At 54.1% G+C, this 24,572-nt stretch overlaps 10 protein-coding genes across 10 annotated transcripts; 6 read left to right on the top strand and 4 right to left on the bottom strand.

Moving 5' to 3' along the window:
* Positions 1-135: 135 nt before the first annotated feature.
* Positions 136-2,045, top strand: BDY24DRAFT_400904 (uncharacterized protein). Its single transcript, XM_076642016.1, has 2 exons — positions 136-636; positions 812-2,045. Exons 1-2 carry the CDS (start codon positions 484-486, stop codon positions 1,622-1,624), a joined length of 966 nt encoding a protein of 321 aa, XP_076493307.1. The 5' UTR covers positions 136-483; the 3' UTR covers positions 1,625-2,045.
* Positions 1,904-2,144, top strand: BDY24DRAFT_333191 (uncharacterized protein; the record flags this gene model as incomplete). Its single annotated transcript, XM_076637143.1, has 2 exons — positions 1,904-1,939; positions 2,025-2,144. Coding segments are annotated over 2 exons (156 nt in total), but the record flags the coding sequence as incomplete, so codon positions are not given.
* A 1,607-nt stretch (positions 2,145-3,751) lies between these two features.
* Positions 3,752-4,394, top strand: BDY24DRAFT_444306 (uncharacterized protein; the record flags this gene model as incomplete). Its single annotated transcript, XM_076644837.1, has 3 exons — positions 3,752-4,019; positions 4,112-4,178; positions 4,258-4,394. Coding segments are annotated over 2 exons (275 nt in total), but the record flags the coding sequence as incomplete, so codon positions are not given.
* Positions 4,183-5,452, bottom strand: BDY24DRAFT_187844 (uncharacterized protein). The gene is made up of 5 exons (XM_076636378.1): positions 5,300-5,452; positions 5,156-5,219; positions 4,920-5,031; positions 4,496-4,848; positions 4,183-4,410 (listed from the first exon to the last, which is right to left on the bottom strand). The coding sequence occupies exons 2-5, from the start codon at positions 5,198-5,200 to the stop codon at positions 4,342-4,344; spliced, it is 579 nt and encodes a 192-aa protein (XP_076493304.1). The 5' UTR covers positions 5,201-5,219; positions 5,300-5,452; the 3' UTR covers positions 4,183-4,341.
* A 213-nt stretch (positions 5,453-5,665) lies between these two features.
* BDY24DRAFT_418257 (uncharacterized protein) lies at positions 5,666-10,263 on the top strand (the record flags this gene model as incomplete). Its single annotated transcript, XM_076643829.1, has 20 exons — positions 5,666-5,813; positions 5,937-5,969; positions 6,062-6,129; positions 6,209-6,238; positions 6,349-6,511; positions 6,580-6,755; positions 6,842-6,925; positions 7,007-7,116; positions 7,195-7,364; positions 7,443-7,490; positions 7,578-8,187; positions 8,281-8,373; positions 8,442-8,480; positions 8,558-8,751; positions 8,821-9,263; positions 9,343-9,446; positions 9,544-9,719; positions 9,801-9,916; positions 9,991-10,062; positions 10,141-10,263. The coding sequence occupies 20 exons, from the start codon at positions 5,666-5,668 to the stop codon at positions 10,261-10,263; spliced, it is 3,000 nt and encodes a 999-aa protein (XP_076493303.1).
* An 827-nt stretch (positions 10,264-11,090) lies between these two features.
* On the bottom strand, positions 11,091-11,406 carry BDY24DRAFT_418256 (uncharacterized protein; the record flags this gene model as incomplete). The annotated part of the gene is made up of 2 exons (XM_076643828.1): positions 11,091-11,302; positions 11,379-11,406. 2 exons carry the CDS (start codon positions 11,404-11,406, stop codon positions 11,091-11,093), a joined length of 240 nt encoding a protein of 79 aa, XP_076493302.1.
* A 2,419-nt stretch (positions 11,407-13,825) lies between these two features.
* Positions 13,826-18,918, bottom strand: BDY24DRAFT_187759 (uncharacterized protein). Its single transcript, XM_076636377.1, has 20 exons — positions 18,525-18,918; positions 18,440-18,460; positions 18,287-18,352; positions 18,105-18,178; positions 17,777-17,993; positions 17,608-17,668; positions 17,083-17,503; positions 16,866-16,945; positions 16,735-16,761; positions 16,397-16,628; positions 16,179-16,286; positions 16,071-16,095; positions 15,942-15,972; positions 15,837-15,858; positions 15,709-15,747; positions 15,439-15,618; positions 15,290-15,333; positions 15,190-15,217; positions 15,042-15,112; positions 13,826-14,968 (listed from the first exon to the last, which is right to left on the bottom strand). Exons 1-20 carry the CDS (start codon positions 18,743-18,745, stop codon positions 13,994-13,996), a joined length of 2,943 nt encoding a protein of 980 aa, XP_076493301.1. The 5' UTR covers positions 18,746-18,918; the 3' UTR covers positions 13,826-13,993.
* Positions 18,919-18,933: 15 nt separating this feature from the next.
* BDY24DRAFT_187706 (phosphatase phospho-type) lies at positions 18,934-20,821 on the bottom strand. Its single transcript, XM_076636376.1, has 7 exons — positions 20,607-20,821; positions 20,398-20,511; positions 20,243-20,324; positions 19,926-20,036; positions 19,629-19,779; positions 19,347-19,461; positions 18,934-19,220 (listed from the first exon to the last, which is right to left on the bottom strand). Exons 1-7 carry the CDS (start codon positions 20,651-20,653, stop codon positions 19,073-19,075), a joined length of 768 nt encoding a protein of 255 aa, XP_076493300.1. The 5' UTR covers positions 20,654-20,821; the 3' UTR covers positions 18,934-19,072.
* MEU1 (S-methyl-5-thioadenosine phosphorylase) lies at positions 20,800-22,845 on the top strand (the record flags this gene model as incomplete). The annotated part of the gene is made up of 8 exons (XM_076643827.1): positions 20,800-20,821; positions 20,946-21,003; positions 21,405-21,426; positions 21,539-21,770; positions 21,894-21,982; positions 22,080-22,208; positions 22,350-22,520; positions 22,639-22,845. 8 exons carry the CDS (start codon positions 20,800-20,802, stop codon positions 22,843-22,845), a joined length of 930 nt encoding a protein of 309 aa, XP_076493299.1.
* On the top strand, positions 22,500-24,012 carry BDY24DRAFT_400884 (uncharacterized protein). Its single transcript, XM_076642015.1, has one exon. It carries the CDS (start codon positions 22,884-22,886, stop codon positions 23,583-23,585), a length of 702 nt encoding a protein of 233 aa, XP_076493298.1. The 5' UTR covers positions 22,500-22,883; the 3' UTR covers positions 23,586-24,012.
* Positions 24,013-24,572: the final 560 nt, after the last annotated feature.

Here is a 24,572-nt window from a genome sequence, read left to right as displayed (position 1 = left end):
ACAGCGATACCTGTGCTGATCAGATCTTGACTTTCCTCGGGATCCCAAGAAAATCAGCAGAGAGAAGGGGACTCGGAAGAAAAAGAGAAGGAAGAGGGACGAGAGACTCGAGAGAGGCAGAATCATAAGCGGTCGGTGAAATTGGATTCAGGGGGAAGGGACAGCCTCTCTCGCTCTCCCCTCTGGCTCTTCTCTTCTCTTTTTCCTGCAGAGAGGGAGAAAACCTTCTCCCTTTTGAAAGTTCTCTCGAACGTATGAAGCTGTTTTTCGACGCGTCTCTCCTCCTGGTCTTGTTGAGCTCGGGCTACCAAGAGAAGACAGGGTGACGATAGAACCCCTCTTTCGTTCGATTTCAAGGACAGTTTCTTTCCTCTTCTGCTTCCTCTCCCCTTTCCCTTGTTCGCCCTCAACCACGACCCACCCTTTCCCCACTCGACGTACCTCTCCCTCTCCCTCTCCTCTCCTCCCTCTCGCCCTCGTTCTATGTCTCATACGTCTCCCTACCACCAACAACCCAACCTCCCTCAGCAGCAGCAAGACCAGCACGCTCAGGCCCCCGCTGGACTCTCTCCTGCCTTCCTCGCCTCCCTCCAGTCGCTCTACCCTTCCGTTTCCCCTACTTCAAAGACAGCTCAGGTTAGTAGATCTTCCTCTTGTCTCTCTCGTCCTCGAATTTTCATTTCTGGATGGGAAGAGGGTCGAGAACAAAACGAGATTCCGTTCAGAGGCGGCCGAAGCGCTGGCTCCTTCCTCCTTCTTGCCTCTTCCCTTGAAACTGACACCTCCTCCTTTTTCTTCTCTCTCTATATAGGACATCGCTGCCTACCTCAACGGAACCGCTTCCATCTCGTACGAATCTCGACTCGATTCCGGATTCCAGCAACAGATGAACGCCAACGTCGCTCCTCCTCAGTCTCTCGTTCAGGCGAGAGCTATCGAAACCCTCCTCGCTCAAGCTAAACACGCTCAGCAACACGCGGTCTCTCCCTCCTCCCCTCAGGGTTCCTACCCTACTTACGCTCTCTCCAGTAGCCCTTACTTCACCGACAACTCGGCTCCGATCCAACGAGGAGGAGGAGGAGGAGGAGGGAACGTTCAGCCCTCCCTCTTCAACCAACAACCCATCCAACCTCCCTCCCTCCCCTTCAACCTCTTCCCTTACCAGCAATACCTTCAGCAGCACCAGCAGAGGTTCCAACCTCAGTACAGCAACTTCTCTAACTTCCAGCAGCAACATCAGCAGTCGACTCAGTACCAAACTCCCTTCTACCCTCCTCTTCCCTTCCTCGCTCCCGGAGAGCAACAACACTCCCAGTACAACACCGAGATCAACTCCTCCTCGTCCACCAACTCCACCGTCGAGTCACCTTCCCTCCCCGAACTCGGCCAGGATTTCATCTACGACCCTTCCTTCGATCTTTCGGGAGCGTCCAACGACTTTGAAGATGCGAACGTCTCTCCCTTCGGCGCTCCTTCTCAACTCGCCAACGGAGGCTACAAGTTCTACAAGTCCCCTCAAGGAGGAGGAGGAGGATACGCTCCTGTTCAACAGCAACAGCAGCCTTTCGATATGGCTAGCTTGGATACCGACTCTCCTTTGACCTCTTCCTCGCCTTCGTCGTGAGTCTTCCTCTCGTTCCTTATCTTCCTCCTCCACGCGGCGCTCATTCACTGACGCCCCTTTCTCTCCTTTCTTTCTCCTGCCAGATCCTTCGCTCCCCCCTCTCCCTACGCGTTCAACAACGTCGCCGAGTCCTCCTTCAGCAACAGCGAGTCCGAGTACGACTTCCAGTCCTGCTCCGTCAGCGTCGTCGGTTCGACCAAGGAACGATCCGTCTCCTCTTCCACCACCACCGTCGGACCTGGAGGCGAAGTCGAGAAGAAGAAGCACGTTTGTGAGGTCTGCCACCGAGGATTCGCTCGAGCTTTCAACCTCAAGGTGAGTTTCCGTCTTGTCTTGTCCTGGGGAGAGGAAACGTTCGTCCTGACCATCTCGCTTCTTCGTCCTTGTTCAAAAACCGCAGTCTCACATGCACACCCACGCTCCCAACCGATACAAGCCGTTCCTCTGCCCTTCCAAGGACTGCTCGAGGTCCTTCTCACGATCTCACGACATGGAACGACACAGGAGTGGAATCCATCAGGTGAGCGGCAACCCTTCCTCCTCCTCTCCCTCCTCCCTCTCCTCTTCCGCCCCACTCCTTCACTCCTTCGTCGCGCTGCGGTATCGAACCAAGGCTCACACCATCTCCTCCTCCTCTCTCGTCTTTCTGCTCTCGCAGGAAGGACCTCTCGCTGCCAAAGCTGGGTTGATTCCCGAGGACTCCCCCGCCGCCGCTCCAGGAATCAAGGCCTCGACCAAGAAGCGCTCTGCCAGGGGCGTTACTGGAATCTAAATCTTTGACCAGCAGGGTTAAGCTGTTTCTACGGATCCAAAGGTTCGTTTCGTCGTTTCTTCTTCTCTGCGTCGTCGTCGTCGTCGTCGTCGTTCGAGACGTCGCCTTCTTCGTCGTCGTCGTCGTCGTTTGGGTCGAACCTCGTCGCTGACTGACTCCCTCTCTTCCTTCTTCTCCTCCTCCTACAGCTCAACTCGCATCTCTACCAACCACCACCCATCGAGAAAACCCACCTTCCCCTCCACCTGCTCCGAAATCTCAACGCTCAGCTCAGCACCTAGGTGCTTTTAACTTTTCGTCGTCTTCTTTCGTTCGAGTTCCCGGATCGGTCCGTCGTTTTCCAACCCAACCAACCCCAACCACCCCAAGCCCACCCTCCATCTCAGCAATCTTCCACCTTCAGAGCGTCGTAAACAACAACGATCTCTCTTCCTCTTCGTCCCTTTCTCGCCTCCCGTTTGCTTCGTTGTCGTTTCTCGTGTTTTCGAGCCACCTCTTCTCTAGTTTGCCGTTTCTTCCAGCCCGAATAGTTCACCCTGTTCCCAGTGCTAGGTCTCTTTACCGCTTGCTTTTGAATCCCGGTCTCTTCTCCACGAGTCTCGTTCGTTTCTCTCTCTTCCCGTTAGCTTAGGTTTTCATTCCGACTCTTCTCTTTTCTCGTTCTCATTCGGCCTTCACTGGACAATCACTTGCGTAGTGTTCGGCCTGACTACCTACTTTCCTTTTTCGATTTGCTGCCCGATATAGAAAACCCCGTTGACGAAACACGCTCGAGCGAGAGAGAAAGAGGGAGGGGAGGCGGCAGCGTCGATCTCGACCTCTCGTCCCTGTCTTGCTGTAGACCTGCACTTGGCTCCTTCCGACGATGCTCATCTTCTTAACTTTTTTGCGTCTCGATGCTCGAAACACAAGAGAGAGGCTCTTCGAGTCCAGCAGCCGAAGAGAAGGGCGGGAAGCGAGGAGGAGACGAGGGCGAAGCTTCGACGCATCGGAGCTCCTCGACGAAGCTTCTTCCTTCCTCCCCCTTCTCAGCACCCACTTAACCCACGAAGGAAATCCTTCTCTACTCTTCGCTCACCTTGTACCTTCGCTTAGCATGAATCCGACTTCGGAGTCGTGCAACGAGAGTGAGATCACTTGCAAACGACGCGTCGCTCCCGCTCTTTCGATTGGCAGACACCTCTTGAGGCTCTTTCCCTTTCTCCCTCCCTACCACTACTCAGCTCTCCTCGTCCGTAGCTCATAAAACTCTGGGCCCTCTTCGGATGCTGATTCGACCTCGAATAGCTCGAAGAAAGCAAGGACAGAAGTCCGGTGAAGTGTCGAGAAGAAACCCCGTCGCGTCCGCCGAGGCCTCCCAACCCTCTTTCTCTTAGACCCAGTTTTATCTAATCTTGCTGCCCCATCAACTTCCATCCCCATCGTATCCGACGGTCACATAAATCATATCAAGCCCAGCTTTTCGCTTTCTCTCACCAACAACCATCCCCTTCAACCCAAACTCTCTCTTTCCCCCCTCTTCCTCCCCCCAAAATGCCCCTCCGCCACGCCTTCACCCAAGTCGCTGCTCTTTTCGGGCTCTCCTCTTACGCTGGTTATCATATGGGGAAACACTCGGTTGCTGTGAGCGCACTTCTTCCTCCTCGATCCTTCGTGTCGAGGTTGGAAAGAGAACGACGTCGACGCTGACTCTATTGTCCTCCTCTCTCTTTCAGATGTTGACTCGAGACAGTGCTCGACGAGGAAGGGTGTACCGAATTTGATCTTTGACCTCTCCGAGCGGTGAGCTCTCCCCTTCTCTCTTGGCCCGAAGTCTTCGGGCGACGCTGACCTCGACGCGTCCTCCCTCTTTTCGTCTCAGCACCCTCGAAGATCGTGGGGCGACGACCTCCAACGCCAGTCAACCTGCCAACTTTTCTCTTCTTTTCGTTTACTTAGACTGTCTTCATAGAGTTCCCTCCGACTTCACACTACGATCAAAATGTATCAAACGAAAACGAAGCTCGTCCCGGTCCTGGAAGAAGAAGGGAGCAAAACGGAGCGAAGAGACAATCAGTACCATAGCAGAGAAGAAACGAAGAGGTTAAAATAGCTCACACATCGTCAAACACTGCAGCTCCTGCCAGAACCGTTCCCAAACGCGTCTTCTCTAGACGTCCGACCTTCGACGCGTCCCCGTCGCCTGCTTGTTCCCCCTCCCTTTGCTCCTCTTCCACTTCCCCAGGGGAAATCTTCTCAACACTTCCTCCCACCGCCTTGAGAACCACAAAGGTCGTGCCCAACGACGTGCTGGAGAGACTGGATCCAGCGGCGAGCGCTTCGAGCGGCGAGATGGACGAGATCAGGACGAGGAGGAAGGATAGGGCGATGGGAACAAGGATTCCGGTGAGAGCAACGAGGGTAGCGAGAGGTAGAGATCGAATGAGGGTCTTGAGAGGAGTTGTGAGACCACCTGCGAAGAAAGAAGGAGGAAGGGGAGTCAGACGAGGGAGAGCCGAAGGAAAGAGCCGCAAACGAGCTCACCTTCGAAAACGATCAGAAGGAGACCAATGTATCCCAGGGAGAGGAAAGTCTGCTCCCAAACTGAGTCGAGAGTACCAGTGAGAGGGGTTCCAAAGATGATCCCGATGGCGATCTGAGGGTCGAGGGAGAGGGAGAGGGAGAGGGAGAGAGAGAGGGAGAGGGAGGGAGGGAGGGGCGCTTGAGGTGAGCTTGATGAGTGTGTAGCTCGCCAGAGTTGTGAGAAGGATTTGACTCACCTCTCCCAGCATATTCAGGCAAAGAGAAGCTTGTTTGCTACCCATCTGGGTACGTTGGCGAGATCTTTGAACAAGATACGAAGCAGCGAACGAAAGTCAGGTCTAAGCTCTTGTCGAGGGAAATGCGAAGGAATTCTGACTCACAGAGAAAGGAGGAAAGGACGAGTACTTGAGTGAGGTTCGGCTCGTGATAGGTAACGTACTGCATGTCGGACTTGCACGGAAAAGTGGAGCGGTGGTGGTGGTGGTAGAGATAGACGAGAAGAGGAGGGCTGAGGTTCCGTGGGGAGGGAGGAACCAGGCGAGCCGACGCAGCGAGCCGTGACGAGTTTGGTACTGAGGCAGGCTCATCAGTACAACAGGTAAGACGTCGTTAGGAGGTAAGGGTGTGCGAGAAGAGCATTGTGAGATTTAGATTTGCCAGTTTGAGGGCTGAGAGGAGGGAAGGAGTTGGGAGGCACTTCGCGAAATGAGCTTCGACTTTCCTTCCCTCCCTCCCCGCCGACCGTCATGTCCTTCTCCTCCGCTCTTTCTTCGGTTTCTGGAACGGACGACAGAGAAGCCCCTACGGACGACGAGATCTTGGCCAGAGCTTCGCCTATGGTTCTTCCTTACGGTCTTGAATGGAGCGAAGGAAGCGATGAGCTCGATCAAGATGGTGAGCTCGTTCTTCCTTCCTTCCTTCCCTCGTTCCTTCTTTGCCTTCAGCTTCTAAATACCCTCAAATCAACGCTCGGATGGCTGACTATCTCGTCTCTGCTTGCTCCCCACTCCTCTCCAGGTGAAAACTCTTCGGAAGATGGAGATGAGGTCGGTGCGTCCCGACCTCCTTCTTCCACGAGCTCGACTCCCCTCCCCCTTCAATCAACTCATGCTCGCTCTTCTTGACTCTTTGATGCTAACCAGACTGGATCACACGAGCTTGCTGGAAGAAGGCGTACTCTACGGATCGCCGAACGATCGTTTCTCGTTGGGTAAGTTCATCGACGAGCTCAACATTCCTCCTCCCTGCCCTCTTTCCCTGCTAGATCCTGACTCCATTTCTTTCACCAGATGCACGAGATCAAGTGGTATAAGAACAGCGTGAGCTTCACTTCAACTTTGAGCATCGTATACTGCGTTTCGTGAGCTCACTTCTTCCGTTCGCTCGACTCTCTCCTTCTTTCACTCCCTCCCTCCCTCCCAAACCTCAGCTTCGGAACCCCTCCTGGCAACCCTCAGACGAGCACACTGGACTCTACAAGACGGAACCTTACAAGATCTTCTGGGCTTCATTCGGTCTCTCTGCCGAACCTCCTGCGCCTCGACCTGGAACGGATGACAAGACGGAGTACGTCCTGCCGAAGGAACCTCTTCGTGAGTTCAAACCGCCAACTCTGCGACCGCTCAAAGCCTTCTCTGACTCGTTTTCGATTGTTCTGCAGAAAAACTCATGCACGACGCTCGAGAACATCGTCGAGAGCGGATCTCATCAATCGAGGCGAAGAAGGAAGAGAAGAGGGAGAGGAAGAAGAGGAAGCATTCGAAGGGCTGGGCCATGGTTCCTGTGGACGACGAGGGAGGAGAAGGAGCAACCACAGAACTGGATGGGCAAGAGAAGGTGAGTCTAGAATGTTTCCTTTCGACGAGGAGAGGGGAGAGAGATCGGGCTGACCTTGCGCGTCGGTGTGTTCGGACGGCGGGAAGGCTGGGAAGCTGCTGAGACGAGGACCGGAATCGACATCCAGCTCAACTGAGTTCAGAAGGAAGAGGGATAGATCAGGCACTTCGGTGAGCGATTGGCTGTCTGCTTGAGATGGGCGGAGGAGCGACGCGACTGACCTCTTCGTCGACGTTCTCTCCTTCGCACAGGCCTCCTTTTCAGTATCGGAGTCTCGATCTCCTGGACCTTCTTCCGAGGCTGGACCATCATCGAGACCGATGGATTCTTTGAGAACGAGTCCGAACAAGACTCGACGTCGGTGAGTTGGCTTTTAATTCGGCTCGTCTCCCTATCGTCTTTTCGTCGCGTCCTCTGACTTACTTGCTCGTATCCACAGCCCTTCCATCCTCCCCGAATCCTCTGCCGACGAGATGGATACCTCAAGGTCATCAAGGGATCGCCGAAACATCTCCGAGGACAGTTCTTCGCTCCAAGGGAGGAAGAAGAAGAAGTCGAGGAGGAGAAGGGAGTCCTCAGACGAAGAAGAGGGGAATCGAGCGGCTACTGGTTGGTCTCAGTGCTTGACTGTTCTTGACGTATCTTCCGTGCTTACTCGTTCCTCGACTTTTTTCCTTCGGCTATCAGGGAAGAAAGCGACCTCGGTTTGGAACGCCCTGACGGACGAGACCCAAGGTTCGTCTTCTTCGATGCGTCCGGTTTCTTCAGAACACGGGCTGACTGATATCGCCCTTTATCTCTCTTCTTACCTATCCTCCGCAGACCCCGCCCTCTCAGCCTCTCAGCCGAGCCCTCGAATCCTCACTTCTTCGACGACCACGACCTCCTCCTCTTCAACCCAGCCTCTTTCGAACCCCGCTCCTCTTCCCAAACCTCCTCCTCTTTTGCCCAACGCGACTCCGACTACTCAGCCGAGTCCAGCTCCTCCTCTTCCTCCACCACCACCAACTCAAGCAACCCTCACGACTAAAGGTCCTCCCAAAAAGTCTCACAAGTACAACCCTCAGAAGGCTCCCCGAATGAAGATGATGGACGACGATATCGACATCGACGTCAGGAGGAAGAAGAGGAAACCCACACCCGAGCCGGAAGTCAAGATGGAGATCGTCGAGAGTCCGAGGGAGGAGAGAAGGTCGGGAGGCGCCGTTGGATCCTTCGCGACGAGCTCGAATCGACGAGCTGGAGGACCTACTATTCAAGCAGTAGGACCAGGCGTGCCTTCTTCAGTTGGGATGCAGGACATGAGAGGTGGTGGAGGAATCGTTGGCCATGAGGTTCGAGACGGAAGGGGAGGTGCGCCTCCGAGCTTCGCTCCTCCTCCTCTGCCGCCTTCCATAGGTCGGGAAACGGTGCCTTCTTCGTCGACTGGATTGTGAGCTGATCTCATTTGTAACGTTACTGTTATTTCTGAACCTTCCAGTCCTCGATTGCTGACGAGCGCTTCTTTGCCTTGCTCCGTCTTCAGGAGGCCCTCTGAACTCGTCTCCAACACCTCGATCCAGGACGTTCTCGACGAGTTTGATCTCGCTCCGGATCCCGTCCTTCCTTCTCCTCAAGCGTGAGCCACTTCGTCTTCACCGATTCTTCCACTCCGCTGACTTTGGCGTTTTTCAGACGTCGAACCAGCTTCCAAATCCCACCAGCAGGACGTCCGAACCCTCGAGAGTGAGTAGACGCGTCTTCCATTTCTTCTAATCCACCTTACTCTTTCCTGATCTACATCTCTCTTCCCCTGGCTCCAGTCCTCGCCTATCCGTCCAAATTCCTGAACAACTTCCCGTCACGTCACCCTCTCCTTCGACAGCCTCGACTTCCTCCGCTCGTCCATCAGCAACAACTTCAGCTTCAGTCTCACATCCATCAGCAGGATCCTCTCTTCGTCCAACTCCTACTCCCTCCGTCGAGCAGCCTCCGAAGAAGCCAGATGTCGTCTCTAGTTCGTCGCCCATTCCTGTCGATCTCGAGGTCAAACACTCTCTGATTGTTTCTCTGCCTTCGACAACAGCTCTTCCTCCAGAGTTCTCCCCTTCGTGGTTCAACGAAATCAAGGGATCGACAGTAGCAGTGCTCAGGTCGAACGAGGACAAGAAGGACAAGAGCCTTTTCAAGGACATCATCATTGCTCTTCGCTCTTCCTCCTGCACCATCGTCGGAATCCCTCCCCCGGATCAGCCTCACGACCACTTCTCCTTCCCAGACGTCGTTCTCGGATCCAGTCACATCATCACACCGGAAAAGCTCTCTCACTTCGACTGGATCGTCGACATGAGGCACGAAGGAACGAGGTTCTTTTCCTTCGCACCTCCTTCGTCTTTCTCTTCGGATGAGGAGAAAGCGGAGGAAAGGGAGATGGTCGAGCTCGGAGGAGGAGGGAAGAGCTTGGTTTGCTTCTCGCCTGAGGCTCTGATCAACGGGAAGGACACGATGGAGGCATTGGAGAGGACGTTGGTGAGTTCATTCGATCCGATGCGACGACGCGTCTCGTTCAAGTGCTGACTCTTTTCCTTTCGTCCTCAGCCATTCGCAGATGCAAAATCTTCATCTTTTATCTCGGTTCTGGTCCGTTCGAATGCTTCCTGAGGTCATCCCATATCTCCAGAGCCATGCTGGCGTGCGAGACGGAGCGAAAAAGTGAGCACCACGTCGTCGACCTCTTCTTCTCTCCTCGATGAACCACCGCCCATGCCGACCCGCCTCTCTGCTCTACCCACTTTGGTCTCATTACCAGAAGATCTCTTCAGGAAGTCGCAACTGCTTCGTTCCTTCTTCAAGCCTTCGACAGAATCCAATACTCCGACTCGAGGGTCCTCCCCGACTTCACTCTTACTCCTGGCTCCAGCCCGCAAGAACACGACGCCCATACCCTCTTCCAGCTGAGCCTTAAGACTCCTCTCGTCGATACCTGTGAGCGTTATCCTCTCCTCTCCTCGATTTTGCTCGTGTCCGAGCCGATGCTGACTCTTTATTCTTCAAACAAACCTTCAGACGACGGTCTTCTTCAAGTCTGCCGAGACATCTCCCGACCTGGAATCAAGGACAATCTCGATAGAGCTACCAGACGGGAGCTTCAGAGGAAGCAGGTGGATCCGATCTTCGCGAACGTGAGTCGACTGAGCTTCTTTCGAACTTCGTTTCTCTCGCCGACGCTCTTCTTCTTTTCTGCCTTTGTTTCCAGAAGTTCCGTCGGTTCATCTTCGTCACCAACGACCGACCCCATCCCGACGATCGTGGAGAATCTTGGGAAGGAGTGAGTCCTCGTTCCACTCTTGATTTCCTCTCTTTTTCCTGAAGAGGACCGATCTGATCCTCCTTTTCTGTTCGACAGGTCCAGGTCATGACCTTCGCTGAGCTCGACCAGGAGATTCGAAACGACCTCGAGGATTTGGGAATCGATGCAGTACCGTCGACATGGCACGAGACGAGGGAGTGGGTCGAGACTCATTACTGAGCTCTTCCTTCGAAGCTCGACGCGTCTCGTCCCATTTGCTCTCTATCTCTTCGTCCGCCTGGTTCCCGAGATTCCTCCGTGCCTCTCAGCTTTACATCTTCACACCATTTATTTCCTCTATAACGATCCTGATGCCTTATCGCTTTGAATTCAATCTTTCGCTGAAAGGATCAGGTCGCACGAAGACGAAAGGCGACAGAAACGTCTCCCTTTCCCTTTCCCATCGCCTATACAAAGCCATAAAACCCAACAAAACTCTACCGAAAGCATCTACCGAAATTGAGTCTGAACGTTAGAAACAAACTATCTATCGTTGTTGACTTCCCGAGCCGATCCTGTTGAATATCGCTTCGTCCAAGAAGTACGAGTAGCCAGTGTCCGCCGGGCAGGTGAAAGTGATCGTAAGGGTCTCGGTTCCCGTAGAGCTGGCGGGAACGAACACTGCGTTGTTGTTGCTTGCGATATATTGCTTTTGGGAGTAGGTTGTCGCTCCGTCGGGTACACTTGGAGCCGATTAAATCGGCGACCTTTTTAAATCGGCGAGCCGATTACCAGCAGTCTGAGGTAGAATCGGCAATCGGCTGATTAATCGGCTGCCGAATAGTGCCGATTTGCGGATTAATCGGCGATTCTGCCGACTAGTGGGCGAAAGTCGGCGACGACGACGCGCTGAGACGGTAAGACGCGACGCTCTTCAAGCTCTGCGAACAAAGAAGGGTGGAACAAGAATGCATGACAATAGGAAGAGAAGGAAGTATAGCTTGAAGAGAGAAGGAAAGAAGAGTGAATAGCACCGACGGGTCGAGCAAAACACTAGAAATCGAAAACTAAGCGGTTCCATCGTAAACGAGATCAATCACCAAGGATGCCCTCCCCTTCCTGAGAACAGAGGCGAGAAGCCCATCAGGAACAAGCCCAGCGTTGGACCATCGGCCGAGGGTACAGGCAGCGGCGGCGGTCGAGTTGTTGAGGCGATGGCGGCGCTTAGACATGAGGTGGGAGGAGACGGAGAAGGCCTGTTCGACGTCGACTCCCGTAGCTATCGAAAATCAACCGCAACAAGGTCAGTCAGTGCGCGAGAGAGAAGATTAGTGGATGAGAAGGAGGAGACTCACCTGGAACAGAAGAGAAATCCAACGCCATAGCGGTGATTCCGTCTCGATTCCTCCATTGCGTCGCTCGGTTCCCCAGTATCCGACAGGACAGAGCTCATCCAAAACTCAACAAGTTCCGTAGCTCCTGAAGAAGAGGAAACACAGTATCAGTAGTGAGCGAGAAGCAAGAGGGAGAAGGTCAAAAGAAACACTTGTGACTCACGGTCCATCCAGAGCGAGAACGCATCTTGCGGCTTCGGGTCGTTAGAACGAGCGGTTGCTAGAGCTCTTTCCAGTCGCTAAGAGTGAGAGAGAGAAAGAGAACGCGTAGCGATGAGACTCGAGATGCTTGGGGCAAGGGTAGAAGAGAGAGACGTACGGAACCAGATCCCAAGATCGAGCTCATCGAGTTGCCAGACGAGGTCGGAGAAGGGAGCGCCTCCGCCGTCCTTCTTGTGGTGCTTGATCCAGAAATTTCGAGCGATATCTGTAGTCTCTTGGATAAATTCCTCCGTGTATTCTGAGTGGAGATGTAGAGGAAGTAAGAAAGGTCAGCTTGATCTCGGACGAAGGAGCATCGACGCGTCTCAAAAGAGTGCTTCTTCGGGGATTTGAACACGTTTTGGAGTTTTCTTTCAGTCTTTTCTCAGGAGAGATTCCAGCACGAAAAGGGGCTCGTAAATTACATACAGACAGCCCGGAAAAGTTGTAGAGGATGACTCGAATGGCAGAGGAGAGGAGCGCCGATTCGCCGATTGTTCGGCGCGTCGCGACGTCCCAATCGGCACTCCGCAACTAATCGGCTCGCCGATTTTCGCAGGTTTTGCCGAGTCGAAACGCCGATTAAAGCCCGATTAATCGGCAAAATAATCGGCAGCGCCGATTCGCCGATTTAATCGGCTCCAAGTGTACCGTCGGGTGAGGCGAAGTTGCAGACGGCAGCGTCGTTGCAAGGGCTGACAGAGAAGATCGTTCCGTCTGGAAGCATGCAAGAGAAAGGTTTTCATTGTTAAGACGACGGCAAACCTCAAAGGAGGGAAGGAATTGAAAGCTCACATCCGATCGAACCCTCGACGGTGCACTCGACACCCGGCGTCGCTCCCGTTCCTGAACGACCCAGCCGGACGTAGAGCGCGTGAGGCTGATCTGGACAAACGGAGATGGTTTGAGAGAAGGTAATCGTCCCTTGCTTGTCGCCGACGATGCTCCTGGAAAGAAGGAGGACGCGAGAGACAGGTCAGAGATGCGAATGGCGGACGCGTCGCGCGAACAGACTCACCAAGCTTGACAGTCGTAGTACGTCTCGGTTTCGCTGTCATAGTTATCGCAGATCCCCTCATTGCTCAACGAGTTAGGAAGGTCTCCGGTAACGGTCCAGGGCGAGATGGTACCAGTTGTGAAGCTGGGGTTCTGAAACAAACGAGGGAAAAAGAGGAGAGGGGAGCGAGCTCGTCAGAGTACGTCTGTCGAGAGAGAAAAAAGGGGCCGACGAAGCTGAGACTTACTCCCAGAACTGAGATAGACCGATGAGGACAAATGCGAAGTCAGCATCCTTGCTCGCTGGGAAAGAGAGCAGGAAAGAAAGAAGACGACGAACCGTTGTCGCCAATTGCAGGGCACACTCCTCCAGAGGGACTGTAAAAAAATAGGTGAAGTCGAGGTCAGCCTTGAGTAAAACAGAAAAGGGACTAGTACTCACAGAGCTCTTCGAGCCCAACCGTTTCCTTTTTGCCTTCGAACGACCTCCTTCGAACTGATCTGTCGACGACGGACGATGTCCTTGAGGTCGGGCAGAGAAGATCGAGCTGCTGAGTTTCCGAGAGGAGAAGATGATGCGAGAACCGAGAGAGGGAGAGCGGCGAGCAAGAGAAGGAGGGAACGAGGGTGAAGCATCGTTGGGAGGGAGGAGGAGGGGGTGGGAAGAGGAACAGAGGAGGCCTGTGGTGGTTGAGGGAGAAGGTGCTGCTGAACTTCGAGCTTTCAGCGAAGGTGAAAAAAAAGGCCACGGACCCCTGGGAACGCAAACAAAGACGACTGGGCCTTGATCGGAGCACAGAAAAGAGGCTTTTATAAGACAAAGAGAGGAGGAGGTTGGATTTCAGGCCCCTCGACCCGACGGACGCCACGAGAGATCTGAACAAGGTGCCGAAGAAGGAAGCGAGCGAGAGAGTTTGGAGCTTTGACGCGAGAGATGGGTGGACGCTGATCCGAGCAAGAAGAAACGAGAAGTCGCACCCGTGAAGGACGGGATGCACGCGAAAAAAGGAACGAACGCGTGAGCTCATCGACCAGACTTTTCGACTGCCTCGTCTCTTCTGCGAGGAGGTCGATGTTCAGAATCGAGATGAGTGGTACAGGCCTAGATATGCTCCTTCTGGTAGCCGCGACAACAGCAGATCTCGCGAAAGAGGACAGCGAAGGTCAGCCAATCGTTCGCAAAGTCGAGGGCGGGAAGAGGGAGGAACGAATTGAGCAAGCTCGAGATCATTCATCGGCGTCGTAAAGTAGAGATTAAGGCAGACTAAGGTAAATATACATAGAAAGATATCTTGAACACTGAAGGCGTCCATCACTCGTCGTCGCTGAGATAGAGACTACAGATTGGGTATCACTTCGACACTTCCTCCCTCCCTCCTTCACTTCTCCCCTTCCCCTTCAACTTTCTTCTCCTCTCTCGTCTTCTCCTCGACTCCTCCCACCACCGACGAAACCTCTCCCTCATCCTCCTTCGCCTTCTCAACAACCACCTCTCCCTCAGCCTTGTCCTCCAACTTCGTCAACGTCTCGTCCGCGTCGTTCACCAACCTCACCAACCCCGGCGAGGGCGCTCCTCCATCTCCCATCGAGCTCGACGAAGGCTCCGGAACGACCAGTCCGAGAAGCGAAGTCGATGAAAGAGGAGGGACTTGACTAGCAGCGAGACTGGCGGCGAGCTTGCTCTCCTCCTCAGCGGCATCAAACTCGACTCCGACGACCTCCTCCTCCCCTGGCGGCGACGACGAACTCTTCGAGAGTCGACTGCTTCCGATCGAAGTGACTCTTTGAGGACGGTTCGGAAGAGGAGGAGGGAGCATGGGTCCTTCGGCTGCTTGGCCTGTGCTGGTTGTACGAGGAGGGAGATGGGGAGGGGTGGGCGCTGAAGGAAGGGGAGGAGGAAGAGAGGAGGAGGTCGTGGAGATGGGAGACGAGGATGATCCTGTTGCTAGTCCGAGAGCTTCCTGTTCGTTCCTGAGCGAGATCTTCCTCCGATGAAGGTTCTGATGGATCGATCCCGAGTATCCCAACGAGGAGGAAGAGGGAGCGAAGTCGTTGTTGACGACCGGGACGGGATTGTAGCCAGTTGATCCTCCTGGCGAAGCGGGCGAGGAGGAAGACATGGCGACGATCGGAGAGGCAGCGTTGATGGATCCTGATCGTGATCTCGACTCCTTGGTCTGTTGCTGCTGCTGGTGAAGAGCGCTGGAGAGGGATCCTGACCGAGATCTTGACCGGACGATGGACGAAGATCCTTCTCCGACGAGGGTAAGATCCGGACCTTTGGTGTAAGGAGATCTGTCCTTTTCGGCGAAGATGACGGAGGAATAGATGAGGAGGTCTTCGAAGGAGGTATCCTGGAGGAACGGAACGGAACGACGAGTCAGTTTTTGAACCCTCGACGAAGAGGATCGACGAGAGAGAACGAGCCTTAGCCATCTGCATCATGGTAAGAACTCCCACATCCGTGATGTCGTTCTCTCCGAAGATAATGGAGGAGACTGTTCGAGCAAGGGAAGAAAGAAGAGGTTCAGCGACGAGGTGAGAGGAGAGAGACGGATCGTTCGACGCGGCTCACAAATGATCGAGAGGTTTTTCGCGTCCATCTAGAGGAGGAGGAGGAAGTCAATTTCACGGCGGACTCGGTGGAAAATCAGAGTGTCGAAGACTTGACGAACCTTGTTATCAGCCAATACAACCATCGAGAGATGCTCGGCGAGAGCTGGATGAAACACGACGCGTCCAAAGTACAACAAACTTCGGGTCAGCTCTCTCGTTATCGCAATCGCCAGGCGACCGCCTCATCACGTCCGAAATAGACACTCACCCTTCAAGGTAGCGACATGGATCGGCGGCAACCTCTTCAGTTTGGCCCTGAGGACGAGGAATCCGTTGGCGATGTGGTCGTCTCGTTCCTTCGTGAAAGCGACTCGTTCTTGAAGCGACCATCGGAAGAGAGGTTCGGGGAGGCGTCGAAGGTAGAGTTTGAGGATGGCGGCGATGGTGTCTGTGGAGCCGAAATAAGAGGAGGGGGGTCAGGGTTCGAATCGAGGGAAGGAGGGAGGGAGGAAGAGGGAGACAGAGAGAGGGGACGAACAGATCTCCTCCGTTCGAGCGAATTCAAACTTCTCCTCGTCTGAAGATGACGAAGAACGAAAAAGGAGACAGTCAGCTTCAGCTTGGACTCGTCTCGGTTCTTCTTCGAGAAGAGCCGGTGAAACTGACCGATCTCGATCTTGTGGATCAGCTGGAACGAGAAATCGTCGACGAAGGAAGGGCGTCAGTCTCGAAGAACCGAAACGAGAGAGTGAATTCAGAACGGAGACCCACGTTCTGAACAGTAGCCAACCTCGGGCTGATCCTGAACCGTATGAAAGTCGGTTTGAAGAGGACGAAGAGGTCAGTCAAGTCAAGGTCCGGCGCGTCGACGAACTCTCGAGAACCTGCCGAAGGACGAACCGGTACAATCCCTCAGCGTCCAAACCTACACCCAATCGAAAGCAACAGCAGAATTTGTCAGATTCGAGAGTCCACGAGAAAACAAAGAAGGAGGAAAAGTGAGCTGACCTCGTTCCTCAATCGCCTTGATGCACTTCTCCACCAGAATCGGCACAGCGTTCGTATTCCCACTGATCCCTCTGGCAAAAGCGTAATCCTGAAGCGATACTCCGAAGACTGTACGAGAAAGGCAGCAAACGAATCAGCTCTCGTCCTTGACGTCCTCCTTCTCTCTCTTCCCTCCCTCCCCTGCTCCGCTTCGACCCAAAGACGCGTCCAAAACTCACTCAAATCCTTACAAGGCCCCACATAGAAGTTGTTGTACGGCACGGGCTTCAACGGTCTCTCCCTCATCCCTCCGCTCGACCCTCCGAGGGCAAGGAGGCTAGCGTTGACGTCCTTTCCGAGATCGATCTTCTCGACGGCTTCCTCGGAGCGTTTCCCCATCTGGAAGGCGAACATCGAGGTGGCTTGGAGACCAATGGAGAACTTGGCGAGAGCTGATTGGAGGGTCAGGACCTGTGTAGGGGGAGACGAAGGGAGGAAGGGAGAGGGTGGAGAAGAGGAGGGAGGCAAGCGAATGAGACGCGAAAAGGAAAGAAGGGAGGAATAGATGGAGACGAACGAGTTCTTGTACGAAGTCTTGAGCTGACTGTTGGTTGTGTTTCGGTAAAGAGAGCAAGGAGAGGAAAGGGAGAGTCAGCTCGAGACGAAACAAGGAGGTCGACGCGTCGAGAGAAGTCGATTGCAACGTACGTTCGATCCACCCTGCGACACCCTTTCCACGTTGATCCTCAGCGACTCGAGATGGAAAACTCCCAGCCGGTACTTGGCGTCTGGATCATCGATACAAACATCGAGAAGGAGAGACGCGGTCAGCTCCCAATTCTCTCCTCGGTCTCCGTCTCCCACCTCCATACCCTTGTTGCATTTCTTCCTTGCAAACGCTACAGGTGATGATTTAGCGACTCACCAGCCTCCTCCGCCTCCCTCTTAGCTCTCACACCTCTCATCGTCCCCGCCTCGGCCCTCTCCCTCTCCTTCTCCCTCTCTCCTCTCTCCTTCTCCCTTTCCCTCTGAAGCTCCCTCTCCTCCGCCCCAGCTGCTCTCTCCCTCGACTCATCCATCGATCCTCCACGATCCTTATCCTTATCCTTGTCCTTGTCCTTATCTCGATCTCCACGGAGGTTCGAAATGAACTGGTTCAACCCTTTCTTGGTCTGTCCGATCCCTCGGGCGATGTCCTCGCGTCGTTGGTCGGCTGCTGATTGAGTTGTAGGGGAGGCGGTAGAGGAACCGATGGTGGAGGTGGACGAGAGGGAAGGGATGGGTGCTGCTGGACGAGCGGGCGGGGAGGAGACGGAGGAGGAAGAAGAGTGAGGGGAGATGGTGTCCTGGAGGGAGGAAAGGGAGAGGGCAGGAGGTGGGTGTGAGCTTCGATCTTTTCAAGCTCACGAACAGGTTCGAAGAAAAGATGAAATGGAAAGCTGCGACTCACGACATACTCGGAAGTCTTCCTAACGTAGTTCTTTTGAAGTCTCGTAAGAGCGGCTGCTTGTCTGTTGGTTGAATCGAACCCAAACCCAAAATCGAACGCTCGCGGTCAGCTCTCCCCCTCCTCCTCCCTCCTTCCCTTTTTTCCCCTCAGACGCTTCGTCCTGACTCACTCGTTATACTTCTCGTGAGAGTTCTTGATGTCCTCCGCTATCCGATTCGAGATCCTCGTTTGAGTGGCCTGCAAAGACGAGCCATCAGCGTTCCATCTCCTCGAGGGCGAAAGGGAAACGATTCCAGAGTTGAAAGAGAAGCTCACCTTCAGAGCACTCAAGGGTTTGATCACCTCCTCCCTCAGATTGGAAGCGAAAGCTCTTCGGGCTTCGACCTCTGTATCCGCCCAAATCCAGAAGGATCAACGAGTCAGCGAAAAGTTGGAGGCGATGCGACGGGCTGAGCTCAGAGAGTCCGGAAGAGGGAAGGAGACGAAGCTCAACGGACCTTGTTCAGTGTTCTCCCTGACCTGTCTCCAAGCGGTTCGAACAGAGGGCAAGGAGTGTTTACTGTTGTTGAATCTAATCCAGCGAGTTCGTTAACGAAGAGACAAGGACGGGTGAGCTGAAAGGGGAGCAACGAGAGGAAATGAGAGGGAAGGAAGGTTGAATGAGAGACGTTGGACAAACCCGAGCGAATCCGTTCCTCTGTCGAGAGCTTGAGTTCGTTGAGTCAACAGGGATAAGGAGTCGGCACTAATGTACGATTACAACGAGTGTGGAGAGCTTGGATGAGCGAAGAAGAAAGCAAGGAAGGCAAAGGAGGGACACTTCACTACTCACAACTGTTCCTCCAAACGAACCCTTTCGCCGTTGAATCCAAGTCAGCATCCTCTCTACACAACCTCATCTTCCCAAAAGCACTCACCTCTCATTAAAGAACCAAAGATAATCCGTCCCTATCTCCTGTAGATGATGATCAAACAGCTCGAGCGGTCCAGAAGAACTCCCACCTCCTGCTCCTCCTCCTCCCGTCGAGCTCGAATGAGCATGCCCTGGAGTCGAAGCTCGAGAGATGGGATGTTGTTGTTGATAGGAAGCGGGATTAGGGGACGGAGTGAGGGAAAGGTTGATGGGAGCGAAACTCATCCCGAAGAGCAGACAAGGGGTGGGTGATGGTTGAAGGGAAGGGAGAGGGAAGATTGACCAAAGGGCGAGGCGGCCGAAGGCGGATGCAGATTTATCCAGCCTCCTGGAGTTTCACAAAGAATCGAGGGCGGAGATATATTTTGACTGGTAGGCGCGTGCTAGCAAATTTGAACGAATCGAGGGAAGCGAGCTCGCTGACCGACAAAAGCTGGACGACGCGTCCTCCTCTTTCCTCTCCGCTCTCTCTTTCGCTCTCCATCCAAAGCAAAGAAAAGCCGCAAACAAATCCTCATCAACCCAATACGAAACCTACCCCCAAAGATACGTCTAAAGCTGCCTAGCAATCCCTCCCTCAGCGTAGTGCTCCTCGATCTCCCAGCCCATCGTCCAGTACTTGACCTGGCACTTGAGTCCTCCTTCCTTTTTGATCCTCTGTTCGAGCTCGAACCCTTTTCGGACAAGGGCAAGATCGGTGCTGCAACAAGCAATATCGAGAGCGAGAAAAGACGGTGCGAGAAAGGGAGACGAAGGGGAGGCGTCAGCGGAAGAAAGAGAGGCAAGAGAGAACGGTTTGGCCTCGGAGGAAAGAAGATAAACTCACGACCTCAACCTCAACAGAGGACAGAAATCGTTTCCTCCATCTCCGACGTAGATAACTCGGGAGTAGTCGTCTCCGGCGAGTTTCTTCTCGGCGAGGAAGGCTTCGAGCTCTTCTCCTGTTGGGATCCGAACGAGAGCGACGCGTCGAGAGAGATGAAGAGAAGAGCGGAAGAAACGCGAGTCAACAACCCTAATCCGACCCTCGCTCAGCTCGACCGAGCAGCCTTCTACTTTTTCTCCTACGAGCTCTCAACAAGGAGGAACGAATCGAGAAAGGACGAACCCTTGCACATGTTCGCTGAGCACCCGATCTTGCATCCGTGCTGCTTGGGCGCGTCAGGAGCGATCCGTCGAGTGATGATGAGTTTGCCGTCTTCGTTCCAGTGGGAGTTGTTGGTGGTGATTCGGGTGAAGAGGTCGGTGAGGTTGTGGTGCTGCAAGAAACAAAAGGGAGGGGAGGGAGGAGGGCGTGAGCTCGAGTTTCGGAGGGAGCAACGCGAAGTAGGGAAGGACTGAGGCCAGAGGGAGAGAGTTTCTTTCGAAAATCTCAGCTAGAGGAAGATAAAGGGAAGAGACTGACCTTGAGAATGACATCGATGAAGACCTGGTTGGAGTTGGAGAGACAGAAGAGGGTGGTTTGAGGGTAGGAAGCGGCTTTGAGAGCGAGGACGGCTCGCTTCATGGCTGGGTGCTGTGAGGGAAGACAAAACGAAAGCACCAAGAGAGGGTCAGCTTTGGCGAGATTGGGATCGTCTCGTGGCACGGAGAGGTAGGCTAAGGTACGGCGAGAGGAAGAGATCAAGATAAAGGAGAGGAGGGGAAGGCGAACGTTCTCTCCCCTCCCTCGGCTCTTTCGCCAGCTCGACCAAACGACCAAAAGAGAAAAGAAGAACTCACCACAGGCAAACTCCTGAGAGCGTCCTCAATCTCCTGCCTTGAGCTTCCCACGGTAGCCTGCAGCTTAGCGACGCAGTGAGCTCTGCGAAACACAAACCAAACCAAGCAAGAGATCAGCTCGTTACCCTTCTTCCCTCTCTCTCTCTCTGACTCACACGATATCCGTGTACTGCATCTTTCCTTCCTCGTTGAGAGTCTGGAGCTCTCTTCGAAGAGGAGTAGAGAGAACCTCGAGGATCCATCGGTCCGTGTCTTGGTCTACGAACGACCTGAGAGAGGAGAGGGAAGGAGAGGCGAAGTGAGCTTGAGGGGAAGAAGAGCTCGTTCTCCCTTTCTTCCACTTCGAGCGAACGCCTAGACTCACCAATCGAAATCGTACACGACGAGCTGCTTGGGGATAGGAGTAGTCATGTTGAGTTTTGAGAGAGTGAGCGTTTGAAGGAAGGGAAGGACGAAATGAGCTCGACTTTCGACTTTTTCTTCCCTCGAAAAGAGCAAGCACGCCTCTCTCTCCCCCCCGCTTCCCTCCCAACCACATTCTTCTTCTTTTCTCGAATATGTCTACTACTCACGCTCCTGGTACGTCTGTCGTCCACTATGTCGAAAACAGAAACGAGGTCGGGAAGGAGAGAGGGCGAGAACGACGACGAGACCAAGACGGCTTCGAGGGCTGAAGCTGACCGACTCTTCCTTCCTCTCTCAGTTCTCGTTGGAGTCATCGGAGGATCCGGTCTCTACAAGCTCGACAACTTGACTTTCGTGTGAGTTCATCCTTTTGACTTTGGTGTATCTACTGGTGGGAGGGAAGGAAGGCAGAGATCGAACAACGTCGTGCTCGTTCTCGCTTCGGACCACCCCGTTCAAAGATGGTGGGAGGACGCTCTCTAATAGAACTGGATACATATACCAAGGACTGCTATAGGTGTACAGGGAGGTCCTCGCTGGGTTACGAGGAGCTCGACGCCTTAGGGAGACTGGAAGGAGGGTATGGGAGGGAAGGAAGGGAGGAGTGAGCTCTGGCGAGAGAACGTGGGCTTCAAGGTCGAGGAGCTGCCAGAGCTGCCTGCGAGCTCGTTCACTGTGTAGCGGCCCCTTACATGATCACTTAACTTCATCTGTATGCTTTCTCGTAGCTGACTCGAACTTCGTTCCTTTCTTACAGCCGAGAAATCGTCGTCGAGACCGTGCGTTCCCAGTTCCTCTCCTCTCTCCCTTCCTCCTCCAGCTCAAGCTCTCCTCGCTGTATGTCTCCCCTCGCTGACCTCTTTATCTCCTCTCCCTCCTCATCTCCTTCAGCCCTGGGGATTCCCTTCCTCTCCTCTCGTTATCTTCACCCTCCCTCCTCTCGCTTCCTCTCCCAACGCCCCTGGTCCCGAAGTCGCCTTCATCTCCCGTCACGGAGTCGACCACTCCATTCCTCCTTCAGAGGTCAACGGTCGAGCCAACATCGCCGCTCTCAAAAGCATCGGAGTTGAGGCCATCGTCGCTTTCAGTGCTGTCGGAAGTTTGAGGGAGGAGATCGCTCCTGGTGAGTTTGCACGAAGGAAAGGAGGGAGGGAGACGCATTGAGCTTCGAGGTTTTGGGGATCGAAGATCTCAGAGAGTCCTCAGCATGTACTGATCAGCTTCATGCAAATCTTGTCCTTCACAGGGGACTTCATCATCCCTTCCCAGATCATCGACCGAACCAAGGGAATCCGACCTTCGACTTTCTTCTCTGGACTGAACGTCGTCGTTCACGTCAGTTCTCCTCCTCTCTCCCTGCTTCTCTTAAATCTGCTCAATCTCTCGGCTCGTATGCTGACCATCTTTTCACATCTTCGCTCTCTTTGTTCAGGCCATGTTCGGAGATCCCTTCGACCTTCAGCTCACCGCTCACATCACTCCTCTCGTCAAGGCCGCTCTCGGAGACGTCAAGGTTCACGACGACAAGACCGTTGTTGTTATGGAGGGACCTCAGTTCTCTGTACGTCGTCTCACTGCTTCTCTCGAGTTTCCCTCCTTCAGACGCGAAGGAGAGAGAGAGGAAGTCGAACGGTCGCGTCGCGTCCCTCCTTTCGTCCACTGACTCTCCTCCCTCTCTTCTTTTCGTTCAATCTACTCCCAGACCCGAGCCGAGTCCAAGATGTACCGACAGTGGGGAGGAGACATCATCAACATGTCCACCATCCCTGAAGCCAAGCTCGCTCGAGAGGCTGAGATTTCGTACGCTCTCATCTGCACTTCGACCGATTACGATGCTTGGAGGGAGGGAGAGCAGCCTGTAACTGTTGAGGAGGTATGTTCCCTCGTCTCTTTAAGTATCATTCTCGCTCCCCGAGTCTATCTAACTCTTTCCTTTCCTCTCTCTCCTTCTTTGCCTTCTCGTCTCCGTCGCGTCCTTTCTTCCTTTGCAGGTCGTCAAAACCCTTCACGGAAACGCCCACCTGTCCAAGAAGGTCGCTGAGGCCATCCTCCCTTCCGTTCACGCCATCGTCGCTGAGGGAAATACTCTCACCGAGACCAAGGGGTGCATGAAGTTCAGTTGCGTGACGAGGAAGGAGGGTTGGAGTCAGGAGGCGAGGGAGAAGCTTGGGTTTGTTCTGGGGTACTTCAGGGAGTAGAATTGGTTAGATGGGTTTGGGAAGGATCGCTTTTAGAGATGGATGGATGGATGGGTTTGGATAGATTGCGGAGGAGGAAAGGAGAGAGAGAGAGGAAGGAGGAGGGGAGGAGAGGTCTGGCTCGTCGCGTCGAGTCGGGAGTCTTCGAGCTCAACCTTTCAGTTCTTCAGCACCCTCAGCGCATCAAGCGTAACTCGTCAAGAATCACATCAGAACCCAACTATCATCACCGGCCATCTCCACTCCCCTCAGCACCAAGCACCCAACGACTTCACCTCTCCCTCGCCCTGCTCCTTCCCAACCTCGACCTCAGCTCCACCTCCTCCCTCCCCATCCCCAGCAGTCTTCCTCCTCTTCTTCCCCTCCTCCCCCTCTTCTCCTTTGCCCTCCCTGTCAACCTCCCTCTTCCCTCCCTTCTCAACCTCGACCAAAGCAGCAGCGGCGCTTCCCTCCTCGACGACCTTCGAACCAGCCTGATCGCCGACGTCGACGTCGACGTCGCGCTTCGTCTTCCCGGTTTCTTCGGACGACGTCTCCTTGACTTCAGAGTCGGTGGAGGGAGCTTGTTGGTCTGCTTTGAAGGAAGAGAGGAGGAGGAGGAGGAGGAGGGAAATAGAAAGGGGAAGGGACGAGGTCAGTCACGGACGGTGGAGCGAACGAGGAACAAGAAAGTCGAGGAGGAACGGATAGAGAATCAGAAACTAACTTTCGAGAGCTTCAGAGCCACCCTTCTCCTCTAAGTCCTTGTATCCACCCAGTCTGATTATGGGAGTACCTTCAGGCCCAGAGGAACCGAGGAGAGGGTTGAAGATGGATCCAACTCCAGTGAAGATCGGAGCCGTCGACTTCCCGCCCTCCTTCTCGTTCTCGTTCTCCTTCTCTGAAGCCTGCTCATCCTCGTGCTCGTCCTCGTCCTCGTCCTCGGAAGCGGCGGAGGATTTGAGATCGTCTTCCGAGACGAGGGCGGGGTGTCCAGAGGAAAGGAAAGCGGAGGTGAAGGGACTCATGAGGTGAGGAAGGGGTTGGTTGGGAACGTTCGTTCTTGAGCAGGTTTGCTGATGGAGGAGGAAGCGCTTGGAACGGATTTGGACTCGGCGGGAGGCTTGGAAGGAGGAGAAGAGGTCATGGCGGGGAAGAAGGAGGGAAGGGGGAGGGAGGGAGATGGTGATGGTGTGAAGCCGAAAAGGGAAGGGTCAGTCGCCTTCCTTTTGAGTTTCAGGGGGAGTGATTTTGCATGCATTTTTTTCTCCTGGAGGTGAACGTCACTTGCTCTTCTTTATCGAACTTACACAGGAGCGATTGACGAAGACAATCCACGATCACAATTTTGACTGAGGCGCGTCTTCGCAGGCTTTTTCTGTCTTTGCTCGAAACATCTACATAAACGTGGAGGGAACGAAGACCTGGACAAGACAGGTTCCTTGTTTCTCTAGATTTTTTTTCACTTGCCTAGGCCCTCATTTATGTTCGACCTTCGAAAATCGAGAGGGAAAGACAGCGACGCATTCCTGAATGGTCTTTCGTCGTCCTCTGTTTCGAGGAGGAGCCGACGTCGAGGACGACTCGTCGGAATTCGGGCAGGGTGACAAAACGTTGAACCGGGCCTTGTTTACGCTGGTTTTCTGTTAATGAATGGAAAGTGAGGGCTGGGAAATTGAGTATAAGCGGAAAAGAAAGGACAGCGGAGGGCAGAGGTCGTCGCCTCTTTTTGCGTGAGTCACCCTCAA

This window comes from Mrakia frigida (assembly GCF_051309035.1).
Source record: "Mrakia frigida strain ATCC 22029 unplaced genomic scaffold BDY24scaffold_36, whole genome shotgun sequence".
In the NCBI taxonomy this organism is placed as follows: domain Eukaryota; kingdom Fungi; phylum Basidiomycota; class Tremellomycetes; order Cystofilobasidiales; family Mrakiaceae; genus Mrakia; species Mrakia frigida.
The sequence above is the reverse complement of the archived record's forward strand: the minus strand, read 5'-3'. Positions and strand labels throughout refer to the sequence as shown.